The 17835-nt window shown below is 39.7% G+C and overlaps 1 protein-coding gene across 1 annotated transcript in view; it reads right to left on the minus strand.

Moving 5' to 3' along the window:
- The window catches only part of GABRG3 (gamma-aminobutyric acid type A receptor subunit gamma3), a 415770-nt gene that overhangs the window by 161324 nt on the left and 236611 nt on the right, over window positions 1–17835 (minus strand). The window contains exons 4-5 of the mRNA XM_087938441.1: window positions 10844–11067; window positions 8737–8819 (exon numbers count right to left, since the gene is read on the minus strand). Of these exons, the coding sequence (XP_087794567.1) occupies window positions 8737–8819; window positions 10844–11067 (307 nt within the window). The remainder of the gene's footprint in view (window positions 1–8736; window positions 8820–10843; window positions 11068–17835) is intronic.

The raw sequence follows: 17835 nt of genomic DNA on the forward strand, positions 1-17835 counted from the left end.
CATTAAAACAATAAATATAAGTATAAATTAAGTCCATTAACTAAGGCAGTATTCCATTCAGTTTTTTTTAATTGACTCAGAATGAAAACTAACATGATAACAATGCCCAAGATATAAGAATAGAGAGGGAAGAATATTATATTACCAATATAATGAAATTTTAGCATGATAAGAAACAGAAATATTGTATAGAGGAAGAAAAGCAAGACTTTAGAATCTCCAGACTATAGACACGTCAATCTTTCACAAAGCCTTTCACTACCTCATCAGAGATAGCTATTAGCCTGTATTTTGGGTACACCTTATCCTGTTTCATGTGCATATTATCAGCACCTTCTTGCTTTCTTCCCAATAAGTCCCTCCCCATCAGATCACCAGACATTAATATAGATCTGGGTTTAATCTACAGACTTCACATTGTGGCTGATGTTTGTTTTAAAGCAGGGGTATCAAACTCGATCCTGTTGTGGGCTGTATCAGAATTTTGTTTGCCCTTGGAGGCCAGGGTGGGCATGGCCTGGCCGTCATGGCTGACTGGGTGGGTGTGGCCGGAGTGGGCCGGGGTGGCATGTATCATTCCCTCACCATCTCCGGGATAGCCCTGTGGGATAACTGTGGGTCTATTGAGGGCCAGATCTAGCCTATGGACTGCATATTTGACATGTCTATTTTAGAAGGAAATCAGGCTTAAATGACTAGAATGTTATGGAAAAGAAAGTATATTAGAAAAAGCACTTGAAAGTTGGAATAAGATTGTTAGGAAGGCTACATATAATAACCCACAAATAAATTTCCCCCACTTTTTCTTTCTCGTGTACTTATTGCAGATCATTGTAACCTGAGCAGTGTCATTGGAAAACTTCCAATGGATTATTTTTTTGCTTGTAATTATATATTTTTTCCTTCAAAATAAAGATAGAAATAAGAGTGGTGCTTTAAGAATGTAAACTGTTTCAATTTTAGCTGTTAGATCTTTAATTCTTCAATAGGCCAAAAGTTACAGCATCAAATTTTGGACAAATACTAGTGGTATGATTTGGCTGGGAACATTAAGGATGGACTTGGGGAAATTTGTTTTCCAAAACTTTTCTGCTCCCATTTTTTATCCTTATCCTTATATTCTCTCTTCAACTTGAAAACAAACAAACAAACAAACAACTTTGCTCCAACCTATGATGCCACCAGATTCCTGCTAATATCACATAGTAAAGACTATCACCCTTGTAAGACGGAGCAAGACAGGAAACAGTTACCATGAGAAATACTAAAATGACTTTATTGATATATGCGATGATAACAGCACCTTGAAAGCCTAACAGGGTCTCTTTTTCTGCCTCTTATGCCGAAGAGAGTAGAGGCAGAACAATTTCTTACACTTTTCTGCTTTCTCCTACTGAGCTCATTTTCTTACTGATTGCCACATTTCCCCCTCTAAGTTCTCTACATAAGTAATCAGCAGCAGTGCCCAATCCGCATAAAAATATCCACCCTTAAAGTAAACAATGTATGGAAAGCTTGCAGGTATGGGGGATTAGAAATTCCTGAGCCATATGCTCAAGAGGAAAAGAGGAGCGGGGCTTAGAATGGAAAACTCAGCAGCATACTGAGCCACTGTTCTATAACAATGCATTCAGTTATTTTTTTTCTGGATTCCCCGCCTCCCTGTAGCTCCAAATCATTTGTTTTTTCTTTTTCTTTTGTTGGCTTAACTTTAGCATTAGTTTATAAGAAGAAATATAATTCAGTTTTATATTCCAAGTAGTTTATTTTCAGGATCCTAAGTGCTTGTTAATTTTTCACCTCCATCAACAACTATCTTCAAAGGAAATATAATGAACTGATACGCTGTGCCAGGATGAATCATGCTGGACATTAAGATTTGGCAGATGTTCTTACTAGATGATATCCTTGATCACAATGAGCAAATGCCAAGTTTTCTAATTCAGTGATGACATAATTTTAGTAATTGTTTACCCACAGAAAAGACATCTGTCAATAATTATGTATGATGTCATCATTGTGCTTATTGATTATTTATAAAAAAGACTCTACTTCACAAGAGTGTTCCAGAAAATCAAATTTGTTTGGTTTTGGAGTTATGGATAAGACTCCATTAAAATGATTTTAAAGGCCTGAGAGACTAATTTTCAAAATACTTTATGCTGCTTATTCTCTTTTTCTGCAAATTCACCAACTTGAGCAATCGAGGAACTTATTCATTTCAGCAGATGAGTCTAATGGGACATTTTGTCCTTTTTTGATCTGTAGCTTGCAGCAATTGAGTTCCCAATGCATACCTTACAGTGCTCAGGAGAAAAGGCTTGGTTGGATGAGGAGAAAAAGAGGAATGGAATGCTGATTGAGTAGTTTCTGAATTAGTTTTGGTCCCTACGTTAAAGAAGAGAACAAGGAAGAAGCTCTTATTTCTGCTTTTCTCCTAATGAGCTATATTATTTAAGGGGAGTGGTGTTCTGGAATAGGGGTGCAAACTCAATTTCATTTAGGACCACATCAATTTTGTGTTTGACCTTAGGTGGGGACATGGCCAGCATGATTTCACTTGTGTTGGGGTAGCCTGAGAGCTCTGAACTGTGAACTGTGGTAGCCTGAGAGCTCTGCCAATGAAAATCAGCTCCCAAGCTCTGTTTTTGGCTGTGATGGCCTCCTGTAACCCGCTGCCAGTGAAAACGGAGCTTGGGAAGCTGCACATGGCCCTTGCAAACTCCATTTTCACTGACAGAGGCACTGCAGGTCGGTCCTTCATTATTTCCAGGGTGGGCCCATGGGCCAGATCTAAGCACCCCGTGGGCCAGATCTGGCCCATGGGCCTTGACTTTGACACCACTGTTCTAGAAGGTTCTTCTATGACATAAGAAATAGCAAGAGGAAAGGAACTGCAATTTAGTTGAAGCATCTTCTTTCAGTGCTATATGAACAGAGCTTATATATGTGCAAAAACAAGTAATAATCTAACTCCTGTCCTACATTACCAGAAGGATCCCAAAGGAAAGTATAATTAATTAGCACATTCTCTTTTCCAACTATTACCATGTGTAAAGGTTATAACTAGATAACAGAGCAATATAATGAAAGAATAAATGAGTAGATTTTTGGACTTCTTTAATCTATTATCAGAAAGAAGACCAAGGAATCCCTGTTAAAATTAAAAATCATAGCAATTAAAAGAGATAAGAAGATATCTGTTCCAGGTAAAATGAATTTGTTAATTTAACTGATAGTCAATAAAAGTTAAATTTATAATGACACATTATTTTAAATAATTATAATAATTATACATATAACAACTCAATCCTATGTATTTTTCATAAAATAAATTCCATTTCATTAAATAAAATTTGCTCCAGATAAACGTTGCATGCATATAGAGTTTTCCACTAGAATAATCTAGGAGTGGAATGGAATGGAACAGAACAGAACAGAATAAAAGACTTTATTTGGCCATATGTGATTAGAGACACAAGAAATTTGTCTCCGGTGCATAAGCTCTCAGTGTATGAGACTATAATTATTACAGACTTATACACTTATTACACAGACTATAATATTTATAATAATACCACTAAGAGGAGATAGTAAAAAGATAGGAAGGATAATAGTAATGCAATAGCTATACAACATGAGCAAATATACATAGACCTTAGACAGCACTATAAGAGTTAGGTGTTCAACAGAATAATAGTGCAAGAGAAAAAACTGTTCCTGTATCTAGTTATTTTGGCATGCAATGCCTTATAGCAGCATACTGAGGGAAAGAATTGAAACAGTTTATGCTCAGAATGTTAGAGGTCTGTAGATATTTTCTCAGACCTTCCAAGTATTGTACATTGCGTTTTACTGGGGATTGTGAAGATACCAAATTGTATTTATTCACTCTACAATGTTGTGATGCAAACAATAGTCACACACATATATTTTCAGCAAATCTCAATATTCCAAAACTGTGATGGAATATAGCCCAGATCCCCAAATCTGAGGGCTACATTCCACCACAAAAACATGGGAATGGTCTTCCTAAATTATTTTCAGCAAATTGCTGTTATGTGTGCTTTATTTTCTACTTGTTGTCTTGAAAATTACTGAAGGTATTAAAAAAACAACTGGTCCAATTTGCTAGTCCAATCCAGAAGTCTGGAAATAGACCAGTTATTTTCCTGGAATTACTTTAGAATAGTCCAATCTTAATAGTCCAAAGTACATTATGGAAAAAGGAACTCTTTTCTTCCCTAATGCAATAATATTTGAATATAAGGAATTATATTAGGAATTAATTCACTGGTGTTTTCCTTAAAATAAGTCAAGCTCTATATTAGACAGTAATGCTATAAAGTGTTTTGCATTTGCTTTTATTCCAAAGTGCATGAGGTAAGCACAGCTGCAGTTTGCAACTCTTTAAGACTTACGTATTTGGAAAAATGCATGGGCTCATTTTTATTTTTTTTTATTATTCAAATTTTATAGCCACCTATCGCAAGCTAATGAATCTAAGGGTATAGTAACAATTATTTAAAAAATAAACACACAAGAAAAAACAGGTGAACAGCAACACACAGTGAAAACACTCACCAATAACAATTCAACACAACTATTGTGCAGACTTAACCAGTCTCCAGGTCTCCAAGTGTCCCATTACACTGGCTTTAACCCTGTTGGACTTTTACAAGGCTTTAAAGGCCAATAAGGTTGGTCCAGTCTAATCTTTGGTAATGCTATTCCAAAGGGCAGGTGCTATGATGGAACAAGTATTCTTCATCTGGCTGCCATCCATATCTAACTATGAAGTTCTGGGAGAAGATTCAGCTTTTTTATAGAATTGTAAACTGATGTTATATTTGCAGCTGCGAGGGCCCTCAAATACTTCTTTTAGAACTGAGGCAAAGCATTGCACAATCATACTAGGCATGTTGGGTACTAGGTAGCTCATAATAAGAAGCTTTGCAACATTGAAGAAACAAAGAAAATTCCTTCCACCCAATTGTGTAAGATGCTGTGGTCTGATCACAAAGGTCGTTCTAATGCACAGGTGTCAAACTAAATTGTGTCATGTGACGTATTGTGACGTATCATGACATTTTTTGCCTTTGTGGAGCCAAAGTGGGCATGGCCTTCATGTGACACACCTGGCACAATATGACACCCAATCTGACACCCCTATATCTAATATAAAGAAAAGACAGTTCATTATTAAATACAATACTTGTCCTAACTCTCATTTGGGTACAAGGCACTGGTGGAATTCAATTTTTTTTACTACTGGTTCTGAGGGCATGGCTTGGTGGGTGTGGCAGGGGAAAGATACTGTAAAATCCAGTCAGATGTAGTATTTGCCGGTTCCCTGAACTACTCAAAATTTCTGCAACCAATTCTCCAGAACTGGTTAGAACTTGCTGAATACCACCTCTGGTACAAGGACTTCATCACAATGAACCAAACAAGAACAAATCAGGACTGGATTTTCATGAAGGCACCAAAGTGACATTGTTTATCTATTTTGTCCAAGATAAGAAATATCTCTTCTGAGTATTCCATTTGGCCTCTGAATCTGATCTTCAGCCAAATCCATTGCACATTCAGAAACACTTGAAGGGAAAAGCATTTCCAGAATATTCTTTAAACATAAGGTAAAATTCCCTTGTACATGAGAAAATCAGAGATTAAGTATTTATAAACTCTCCCCTTCTTTCAAATGATGGTAAATTATTTATTGGAGATTGAAACCCCATGCTAACTTTCTCTACAGGTTTGAAGATCTGACTAGAAAATGGTTTTTGGGAAGCTCACCACATGTCCTTTGTATTGTGATATTTTACAATAGGATGTTTTCTTTCATAACCCTTCAATGTGTTTTCATCAAGAACATGCTGTCTTTCTCTCTTTTTGACCCCCTCCTACCCATTCCTTCTTTGTCTATGGGATAAGGACATTCAGTAGCTGAGGTCAGTATAGTTTCAACCCTCTTTTGAAGTAAAGCTGTGGCAGGATGCTGTTTATTGCCATTTAAAATGTAAACTGAACTATCATCTCTCTAGTATCTCTCAAGGCACTAAACAGATTCCCATTTATAAATAATTCTTAGCATGTCTTTCAATAATTTCATAGTAGCACAGGATATTTTCATTCTTTTGAATAACCACCAGACAGATCTGTCAGTAAGTTACTGAAGCAATTGCATTCACAGAAACAATTTCACGCCACTGTCCAGTCTGTTTCTTCTTGCCCGAAGACATTTTTTACTATTAAACATGAGACAAGCTGAAAAGCAGTACTTCTGTTTATGTCTCTTCAACACATTTTCATCCTATGTTCATAGCCCTTCAGAAAAAAATCTAAAACTACAGTATAGAACGAAATGCTTGTTAAAACTTTCTGAGCACATTCACAGGCCACATTCTTCTTCATTTATAAAAATCCTAGGAAATTTTTTATACAAGATCTATTGAAATTAATATTAATTATTATTCCCAATAAATAGTACTCATTCTTTATAACTGGGAATTACAACAGCCTACTAGAAGCACAATGTGAATTGTTGCAAACACTCAAGAAAATGAATGCATTAGCAAATCAAAAGTTTTTTAATAAAAACTCAGCTATATAACTTGTATAACCCAATATGCACCCACAGACACATGTGACTTCTTTTTTGCAACTCAGTAATTCACAGGAGGGTGGAATCTGACATTTTCAGATTCATTTTATTTGCATTTTGATGATTTGCTGAAGGTTTTAAAAGGCAAGATCAATTTCTTCGTCCATACTGTAATAGTTGATTCCCATATTGAGAGGGTTCTGAAAGGCTGCTGTGTAAATCATCAGATACAAACAGTCCATTATCAGTGAAAAGTGTTACTTATTTGCCGGTTCATTAGAAGTTTATTAGAATATGAATCAGAGGTTTTCACTTTAATGTATATGAAAGTATACTGGTTTTAAATTGAAAATAATTTAGTTCCCGGAGTTCTTCTAATTCTATCAATTGCAATAGATCTTGCTAAAGAGAACTTTTGTTTGGAAAAGAATAACTTTGGGTTTAGGCCAAAGAATCAGACAGATAGAGAGAGACTGGGACACAGAGAGACTGACACACTCACACACACACACACACACACACACACACACACACAAAGTCAGAAAGAGAGAGAGAGAGAGACAGAGAAAAAGACAGACACCCACACACAGAGGATAATTTTTCTCATGTGTGTGTGTGTTTGTTATTTTAAATGGTACATTTTGAAACCTCTATACATCACTACAAATACATATTTTGCAGCTAACACCCACTAAGATGCAAAACAAAAACAGATATTCAGCCAAATTTATCTTGTGGATTTTCTCTTCTACTTGTTATGTGTTCTACTTGTTCTGTGTTAAATACCTCATCCTGTTACCCTGCCCTGAAAATGAGTAACAAGTGCTTTAAAAAAGTGAAAAAATGTAACAGAAAAAAAATGCTGATACAAGAGTAACAGGTAGTTGTATAATTATCTAATACAAATATTATTCATGTATTTCTAATATGCTTATATTAACTAGGCAATATAAGAACCTCTAAAATACACGTGTGTGTGTGTGTGTGTGTGTGTGTGTGTGTGTGTGTGTGTGTAGTTTGGGTGTTTCAGAAGCTGAAAATGCACTGCCATGAAGTTGCATCAGATGCTATTGATAGATGATATTTGAGCACATTGTAAGTTAAAATTTCATCTGCATACTCCATCAATTATTCCAAAATCAATATTGCTGCTTTTATCCAATTTTTCTATACTACCATCATTCTCCCAATTTTTAATGCTGGTTTTCCCATAAAGTCATTTTATCATGGGAAAAAAATCAAATCTTTTTAAATTATTCATTACATTCCATAGCTTTGTAACTGACATAATTGTTTCCAGGGATTCTAGACTTCTATTTTAGTTAGATCCTAATATTGTCCATCCAATCATGCATATTTCAAAGTGCTCAAATGGAAAACTGAATTTTCCCACATTAATCAATGATTGCATTTTCTGTAAAAAATATTCTTAGAATCAAAGACCACCACAGAAAATATGTAAATACACACATATACACCAAAGCATCATGGCAGCATGGCAAATATTCTTAAGCAGGTTTTGATAGTGTTTCTGTTTGCAATTTAAGGCAACAACTAACATTTTTCATCCTTTTGATGTAAGAGATTCTGACTGGCAGCAGGGTTACCAACAAAGATGGCAGGTTCACTCAACAATGCTGAAATGTATTGGCACATGGACATACAACCACATATAACAATTACCCAATTAGAACTGGCAAACTTATAAAATAAGAAAAGGAAAACATCATTTGTCCAATCCTAACAGATAGATTGGAGCTGCTTTTCAGCTATTTGTTATGTACCTTTAACACATTTCAAGATAAATGAGTCTTTATTTGTAACATCTGCCACATTCTGGACTATGGATTCATGTTTTTCTTTATGCTTACTGCATCCTGAGCATCATTTTTCAGCCTCCTCATAATTGAGACCACAAATTAATAGTTCTTGTCATTTGTGATAATGCTGCAGGGTGAAAAACATTCTGCTGTAAGTGCAGATGGAAAAAGTCACATGCCTAGCAAATATGACAATAAGCACCTTAATCTCATGCCACTGTAAGAACTACCTGTCAAATTGAGAAGCAAATGCAGGTCTTTATGCAAAGTTTTAGCAGATAGTAGATATGCACCATGGCTATTACTTACAGCTGGAGAATATCAGCGGGCATGAATGTTTATCCATGGGAAAATTATGTAGCTGCAGCTGGCATTCGGCATTGATGGTGAGCCTAGAGAAAACCAGGTACCTATTACTGTCTTGGTATGACAGCAGGCTATAAAAAAAATTAGTAATTCGGTCATTTCAAAGGCTTAATTGGAATATTATGAGAAAGTGCTTCTATAGGATTCTCTTTGATGCAACTACTAGGCAGAAACTATCATGGGAGAAGGCAATAGCAATCGCTTCCATATTATTGCTAATAAACCACACAGTCAGATGGGATAAGCTATCATTTTATAAATATTATGCAGATGATATGAATTATGATATTTACAGTGATGTCTTCTCGTGTGCGATATATGGTGGCTTACAACAGATACCTCTACATGGATAGGTCCATGCAGTCATCTGGCTAACTTTGTTTGGGTTTGAAAACTGATTAGTTTCAGGCCTGTTTACTAGTGTTGTCCGGTACTTTGGATTCAAAGAGAAAGGGGACCATACATTTAGCACCTACCTGAATGTCTTATACCTATTGTGACTTTTCCCAGGATTGTGCTACAGATATTGAAAGGAGCTGCTTAATCCCAGAGAAGATGAAACCTCTTCATGGACTTCTATATAGGGCTGATTAAATGTCACAGCATGGATCAGAACCCTTTTTTCTTTGAATCTAGAGCCCTAGATTTTAATATTTCAATGGAGGACTGCCAGTGCCTTACAGCTAAATTTGACACTATCGTTACCTATATTTCTGGGAAAAATACATTAATTGCATATGTAGTTGTAGGTATATAGTACAGGTAATTCTTGACTTACAATCTTCCAATTTTAGTGGTTTAGTGACTGTTCAAAGTTACAACAGCACTGAAAAAAGTGACTTATGATCATTTTTTTACAGTTGCAACTGTTGCAGCATCCCCATTCTCATGTGATCAAATTTTGGATGCTTGGCAACTGGCACGACCACATACTTATGATAGTTGCAGTGCCCTGAGGTCATGTGATCACCTTTTGCGACCTTCTGACAAGAAAAGTCAGCGGGGAAGCCAAACAATCATGTTACTAACTTAACAACTGCAGTGAATCACTTAACAATTGTGGCAACGTTAGCCCTGAGGTTTCTTCCAAGGGTGGTGAATTTGCTCCCAGTCACCTGTTAGCTTGGTCCCCAGAGAGAGTGGAGGAAGAACAGTTTCCCCAGGATTTAAGCAGATCAAGGCCTTCCTCTAGACAGGCTACTTGGGGGCCTGGCCCTTCCTTCCTCGGTGGTCAGGGGGTCCAAGGTGGACATAGGCCTAAGCCTGAAGCAACCTATACCCTACAGCTGTGAGCCTATGTTCTGAGGAGAATAGGCCTGAGGACATTAGAGAAATGGTCTATGTTGCCATAAGGCAGGGCCTAGCAGAAGGATTTAAACAATTCCTTCATCCATAAGGGGGAGGCCTGTCCTTGTTACACCAGGGTCTTCCCCAAGGGGTCTCCCACTCTCAGAAGGGTGTTCCCAGACAGCAGTTCTGTTTCCAGTCCTCCCATTCGGAGTTGGGGGAGGAAGAAAAGTAAGACTATTCCAAGGCCTCTGACCATAGTCGCTCTAGTCATTCTGAGGAGGAGGAAGGGGAACTTAACGATCCCAATATTTCTGAGGAAGAGGACTTCAGAGTTGATCAGCCTCCCTTAGCAGGGATTTTTAGGTCTGGAAGGTTGTTAAATGGTCAAACTCACTCAACAACTGTCTTGCTTAGCAATGGAAATTTTGGGCTCAATTGGGTCATAGGTTGAGGACTCCTTGTAGTTCTGGCTATGAAAATAACTTAAATTTTTGTCCTATTTGACAGTTTTAAGGATAACAACAATAACTCAGCACAACCCATTGTGCAGGTCACTAAAACACATCAGAACTAAGGGAACAAGTTGCCTGAACAATCCAATTTAATGCCAAACTGATTGTGTTTCTTATCTTTGAGACAAGGCCCTCCGCCAGCTGAGATTTTTCTATTTCTGTTATAAAATTGAAATTACATTAGTTTCTATAAAAGGGTGAGTAATTATTTAAACTAGCCCTTCTTCAAAGACACAAATGCTTCCTACCTTAAAGTATACAAGATTTTCCCATCATTCCATATTCTTAGGAGCTGATTGGGTGTAGTAATCCAGTGAGCTTCTGCAGTTTTAGAATTCCTAAAAATAGTATCTGGGATCCAAATTAACCCAACCATATTGCTGTTGAGAGTGAGACTTCTTTTCACGGTGCTGTTGAAACGAAGACGGCTGTCAGTCCACGTCTGAGCAAAAAAAATATCAATTTGGTATTCCTGCAAAGGAAATTAGATATATATATATATCAGAATAAATTTAGAAGAGCCAGATCATCTATTTATTAAAATCTTCACATTTCTCTTAAACATTACCTTTCTTTTTTAATGCGTACTCAAAAATTAAGAAGCAAGTCATGCGTTGCATTAACCACTTGAATTGGGTTAGTCACTGTCTTACTTCCAAATAATAGATTATAGGTTTTCAACTATGATAATAATAAGATGCATGTCAGCCCCTCCTAAATTTCTGATTAAAGGCAAGACTGATTCTGATCCATTCATCTGCATCTCATTGCATGTTTTTAATGCTGAATTATTAAGCCACTAACTAGCTAAAAAGGTAAAGCATCTCCCACATTGGGCATTTGGTGATTGTTAATGACACATCCAAGTAACTTTCCCAAATGTATTTTTGACTTTCCAGTCTCCCAATCAAATACAGAAGTCCTTGACTGTTTGGCACTGGAAAAAGTGGCTTATGACCATTTTTCACATGACCATTGCAGCATCCTCATGATTGCATGATCTAAATTCATGTGCTTGGCAACTGACTCATATTTAGGATGGTTGCAGTGTCCCGGATCAGTGGTGGGATTCAATTATTTTTACTGCCGGTTCGGTGGGCATGGCTTGGTGGGCATGGCAGGGGAAGGATACTGTAAAATCTCCAATCAGAGCTGGTATTTGCCGGTTTTCCAAACTACTCAAAATTTCTGCTTCCGGTTCTCCAGAACTGCTCAGAACCTGCGGAATACCACCTCTTTCCCCGATCATGTGATCACCTTTTGAGACTTTCTGACAAGCAAAGCCAATAGGGAAGCCAGATTCACTTAACAACACAGTGATACATTTAACAACTATGGTAAGAAAGGTCGTAAAATGGGACAAATTTCTCACTTAGCAGCATACATTTTGGGCTCAGTTATGGTCATAAGTCGAGGACAACCTGTACCAGCCAAGGAAAGCTTTAAAAATTCAACTAGGTTTCAAAGTCAGTTAGGTTTTGTAGTTGTTGTTGCTGACCAGAGATGGTACAATTAATTACGCCCACAGCAATCATTCAATGCATTTATCCAAATCTCTGTCTACAAACATCGACACAATACATTGAACTGTATCTCTTCCATTTATGCCTTTATCATCAATTGCCCAGAGGGAAGAAACAAGAGATGCAATGGCTAAGAAGAGACAAAGCTAGCTAAGCTACTTTTCTCCATCACTGATCACCAAATGTCTGTGTGAAGAAAAAAACAAAAACAAAGAAGAGAAGTCATGTTTGGTAGATGAAGATAATACTAGTAAAATTAACTGAATCTGAAGATTACAAGGGACCTCAATAATTATTCAATTATCCATCCATCCACTCAGGAAATCTTCTACAGTATTCATACTGTAGTAAATGGTCACCCTGTTTTTGTTTTAAAACATTTAATTTTGTCAAAACCCGGATTTCTATAATCTGAGACTATTGGTTCTTTGGAAAACATCTGAAATGTAATTTATATAGTAGCTTTTCAAATATGTATGTATGTATGTATGTATGTATGTATGTATGTATGTATATTTGTTTTCTGAGGTTTTCGCGGGTATTTGTATGTGGATCTTTAGTTACTTGGGTTTTCTCCCACGTAAAATTGGAAGTAACGGTGATGTGCCATTGAAACGTCGCCAAGATACTTCAAATTTTACACAGGAGAAAACCCGAATAACCAAAGGTCCATATATATATCCACCATCCTAAGAAACCCTAAGGACAAAATCGAGTTAGAAAACCAAGGAGTATACGAAATCCCTTGCACTGCCTGCCCCACCACATACATTGGACAAACTAACAGAAGAATAAGTGCACGTATTGAAGAACATAAGAACTCAATCAAAAAAGAAGAACCGACCTCTTCCCTGGTCCAACACCTCAAAGCCACAGGACATGAGATTGACTTTAGAAATACCAGAACTATCGACAAAACTGAACACTCCAGCAGCAGAATAATCAGAGAAGCCATAGAGATAGAAAAACGCCCACACAGCATGAATAAATGAGATGACACCTCCAGCCTACCAGCCATTTGGAAACCCGCCCTCATGAACAGATGAGTACCTAACATGAAGAATGACACCAGACCCACACCCATGAGAGCCACACAAGATGCCAACACCACACTTCCACATAGAAAACAGACTCACACCCACACAGAAGATGAGACACGACCACAGACCAGAAGCCGCGCTGCAGCTGCATCACTACCCACTTCAAACCCCTCCGAGCCATACATGAAGCAAACCGACACCCACCAGGAAGATGCGGCACGACCACGAACTCGAAGCCAAACAGCAAGATCACAGCTCACCAACTCAAATCCCCCGGCAACTAAGACTACCTGAGCACAACCAAGCCCCCCTGAACAGAACACGCTCCAGCCAATCAGAACATGGCCAACCCCTACCAATGAGAACACACCCCCACCCAATCAAGTCACACCCCCACTAGCAGTTAAAAGGAAGAAGCAGCTGCAAGCTCACATCACTGTGAGAAGCATAGAGCCGAAGACACAAGCCTGAAGATGATGAATGAGACTTCATCGAAACGTTGCCTAGATACTTCCAATCTTATGCGGGAGAAAACCCAAATAACCAAAGATACACACACACACGCGCGCGCACACACACACACACACACACACACACACACATATATATCTTAAGTTTTCGCGGGTACTTACATGTATGGCATTCAGCTTTGTTCAGGTATTTTCCCACGTCATTGTAGTTGTGCTTTTAAAGTTGTAGCAACGTTTCGGGAGAATCTCATCTGCCATCATCTATACACTATACAGAAGCCTGATGATGGCAGATGAGATTCTGCCGAAACGTTGCTACAACTTTAAAAGCACAACTACAATGACGTGGGAAAATACCCAAACAAAGCTGAATAACATACATGTAAGTACCCGCGAAAACTTAAGAAAACATATATATATATATGTTGTGACTCCGGAGTTGGAATCTGTTCCGTTGGCAGATGGGAGCTCAAGCGAAGAGGAAATGGCAGTAAATTATGAGCCGGTTCTGTTGAGCGATTTGGATTGCAGTCAGGATGAGGAAATGGATGTAACTAGGAGGGACGAACCTGATTTAATAGAGCTATCAGGACCTTCGACCTCCTCTGATTCTTCTCCTCTGGCTGAGCAACAGCCGGGAATAGCTAACCAGGAACACTTGCGAGACTTTTCTAGTGGGGAGGAGTCTTTGGAAAGAACCTGGCTAGATGTGCGTAACAGACGAAAGTTGAGGCGTCAATCACAATTAGGAAGGAGGCGTCGAGCCAGTGACTAATTAAGGAGATTAACACGCCCTCATAGTGGATAAAAAGAAATGGCTTGGCTGGCAAGCTTTGCCAGAAGCAAAGTGATTTATGGGAGTGAACACACGGAGAGAACTCTTTGAGGCTTTGGGATTTATAGCCACGTCAGGTTTGCCGGACAGAGTTTGGATTTATTGCTGAGGACTGGAAACCCTTCCACAGTCCTTTTGGGAAGGTTTGCTTTTTGGTTTGTGAACTGCTTGTTTCGTTTTGCCCTCCTGCAATTAAGGGGGAGACATAACATTTTTGCTTCTGGCCAAACAAACCATCTTTCAACCAAGATGGATTCAACTCAACTGCAGCATTTGGTGGAGCAGCAACAGCAGCAAATAAACCAACTGCTACAGAGTAACCAGACCCTTCAAAACCAGGTAACTCAGTTGGTGAATCATATTACAAGTTTGCAAATTCCTGCTGCTCCTTCAGCCCCTCCCTTGAGGAAAAGCCCGGTATCCATGCCAGAGAAATTTTCAGGACAAATGGACATGTTCCCAGCATTTTGGGGGCAGTGTCAGTTATTTATGTCTTTGAGGCCTGAAGACTTTCCAAATGACCGGGCTAAGGTAGAATTTATTATTAGCCTTTTGTCTGGGCAGGCTGCCAAATGGGCTACTCCCTTGTTAACTCAAGATAGTCCTTTATTAGATAATTTTCAGGGTTTTCAGCAACAAATGAGGGTTATGTTTGAAAACCCAATTAAAACTCAAACTGTGGCAAGACGGTTACAGGACATTTATCAGGGGAAACGCCCCCTGCAGGAATATATTGCAGAATTTCGTTTGCTCTGTACAGATTCCACCTGGAACGAATCGGCTCACATGGAAGCATTTCAGGAGGGCTTGGCAGGCAACATCAAAGATGAGTTAGTGCATGCGGAGTGGGCTGCAACTTTGGATGCACTAGTAACACAGTGTTTGCAAATTGAAGCCCGCTTACAACAGCGCGGAAGCAAACGGCCCGTTGTGGAACCATCTTCTCTTCCTCGTTTACAAACCATGCCATCGAAAGTTTTTCAAACTATGGTTAAGACCAAGGAGCCGATGGAGTTGGGTGCACTCCGCCCTTGTTTAATGGTGCGAGAACGTTCTAGAAGGTTTCAGGAAGGCTTGTGCCTTTATTGCAGGGGTTCAGGACATTTTGCTAATTCCTGCAAACGGAGAGGGACCCACAAACCTGTGCCTGAATCCATTCCTGACCCGTCGGGAAACGGGGTAGGCCCGACCTCGGGGAAACCCTAGGTCGGGCATGTTCCACACCCCCACCCAAAATTGCTGAAGTGAATCCAGGGCCTCCTCGGCATTTACTTTTGGACACTCGAATCTTTTTGCAGTCCCAGAAGGGGAAAATTCCTGCTGTTGCATTGGTGGACTCAGGGGCTACAACCAGCTTTATGGACCGAGCTTTTGCTATGCACTATGAGATCCCATTGATCCCATTAAGGTGGAAACCATGGATGGGCATGAGCTCAAGTCTGGGCCCATTCGTTTAGCCATCTGAACTCTATCACAGTGAGGAATAGTTATCCTTTGCCGCTCATTCCAGAATTAATGGAGCGGTTGCGGGAGGCTACTATCTTCACTAAACTCGATCTGTGTGGGGCCTACAACCTGGTTCGGATGTGCAAGGGGACGAGTGGAAGACAGCGTTTGGCACTCGTTATGGTCATTTCGAGTACACTGTCATGCCATTTGGTCTGACCAATGCTCCCCCGGTTTTCCAGCATTTGATGAACGACATTTTTTGGGATATGCTGGATAGGTTTGTCGTGGTATATCTGGTCGACATTTTGATCTACTCCCGGTCCAGGGATCACCACCTTCATCAGGTCTGTCAAGTGCTGCAGCATCTTTGGGAGCATAAGCTCTATGCGAAACTGGAGAAGTGTTTCTTTTTTCAGTCTTCAATTGAGTTTTTAGGGCATATCATCTCTCCCGAGGGTATCGCTATGGATCCTATTACTCAGCTCCTTCATAAGAAGGTCCCGTTCCGGTGGGGGCCTCCACAACAACAGGCTTTTGAAACTTTAAAGAAAGTGTTTGTGGCCGAGCCGATATTGAGCCATCCTGATCCGAATCTTCCATTTGTGGTTGAGACAGATGCCTCTAATATGGCTATCGGGGCGGTATTGTTGCAAGCTCCAAAGGATGGCACACCTCTTTTCCCTTGCGCATACTATTCTAGGAAGCTCATAGCTTCTGAGCGTAATTATACTATTTGGGAAAAGGAGTTGTTGGCTATTAAGGCTGCATTTGAGACCTGGCAACATCATCTAGAGGGGGCTCAGCATAAGGTGGAGGTTCGGACGGATCACAGAAACTTGGAACATTTATCTACTGCCAGGAAGTTGAACCAACGCCAGATCCGGTGGTCATTGTTTTTTGCAAGGTTCAATTTTTCCGTCACGTATGTTCCAAATGGGCAGAATCGGAGAGCAGACGCGTTGTCTAGGAAACCTGAATATCTCGGTCCCGAGGATCCTCTCCCTCCACGAACGGTGTTGCCACCGGAATCATTGGCTGTGCTTCAAGATCCAGTAGACTTACGGGCTCGAATACGGGAGGCGCAGCAATTAGACACATGGACGCAGCAGAGGAGGAGGGAAGTTGGACCTTCCCCATGGTCTTTTGAAGAGGGCTTGCTTCGACATCGGGGTTTATTGTATGTACCCACCAGGTCGCTTAGAGCTCTCATCATGATGCAATGTCATGACAACCCTGCTGCTGGGCATTTTGGTTTCTACAAAACCCTGCACTTAGTCATTCGGACTTTTGGGTGGCCTCAGGTTTGTCATGATGTGTTTTCTTACATCGCTTTTTGCATACAATGTCGGCAAGCGAAAGCAGCATCGGGTGCACCTCCAGGACTCCTGCAACCATTGCCGACTCTGGACAGACCATGGGAAGTGATCTCCATGGACTTTCTCACGCATTTGCCATCCTCGTTGGGTTTCACGATGGTGCTCGTGGTGGTTGATATGCTGACTAAAATGGTGCATTTCATTCCCTGTCGAAAGCTACCATCGGCCCGCACTATGGCTCAATTATTCTTACAGCATGTTTTTCGTTTACATGGTTTGCTGGATAGGGTGGTTTCGGATCGTGGAGTCCAGTTCACTGCGCAGTTCTGGAAACGGTTAATGTTGGCGTTACAAGTTCAGGTGTGTCTGGCGTCAGCGCACCTTCCGGAAACTGATGGCGGGACTGAGAAGGTTATTGGCATTCTCACTCAATATTTGAGATGTTTTGTCAATCATCAGCAAAACGATTGGGCGAAATACCTCCCTTTGGCAGAATTTGCCTTTAATAACTCTCAACATACCTCCACTCGTGTACCGCCATTTTATGCGAATGTGTGCTATCATCCCCGATTTTTTCCGTTAACCATGATGGACTCTCCAGTTCCCG

Source organism: Pseudonaja textilis, chromosome 8, assembly GCF_049901715.1.
Source record: "Pseudonaja textilis isolate UNSWEBS1 chromosome 8, rPseTex1.2, whole genome shotgun sequence".
Lineage (NCBI taxonomy): Eukaryota > Metazoa > Chordata > Lepidosauria > Squamata > Elapidae > Pseudonaja > Pseudonaja textilis.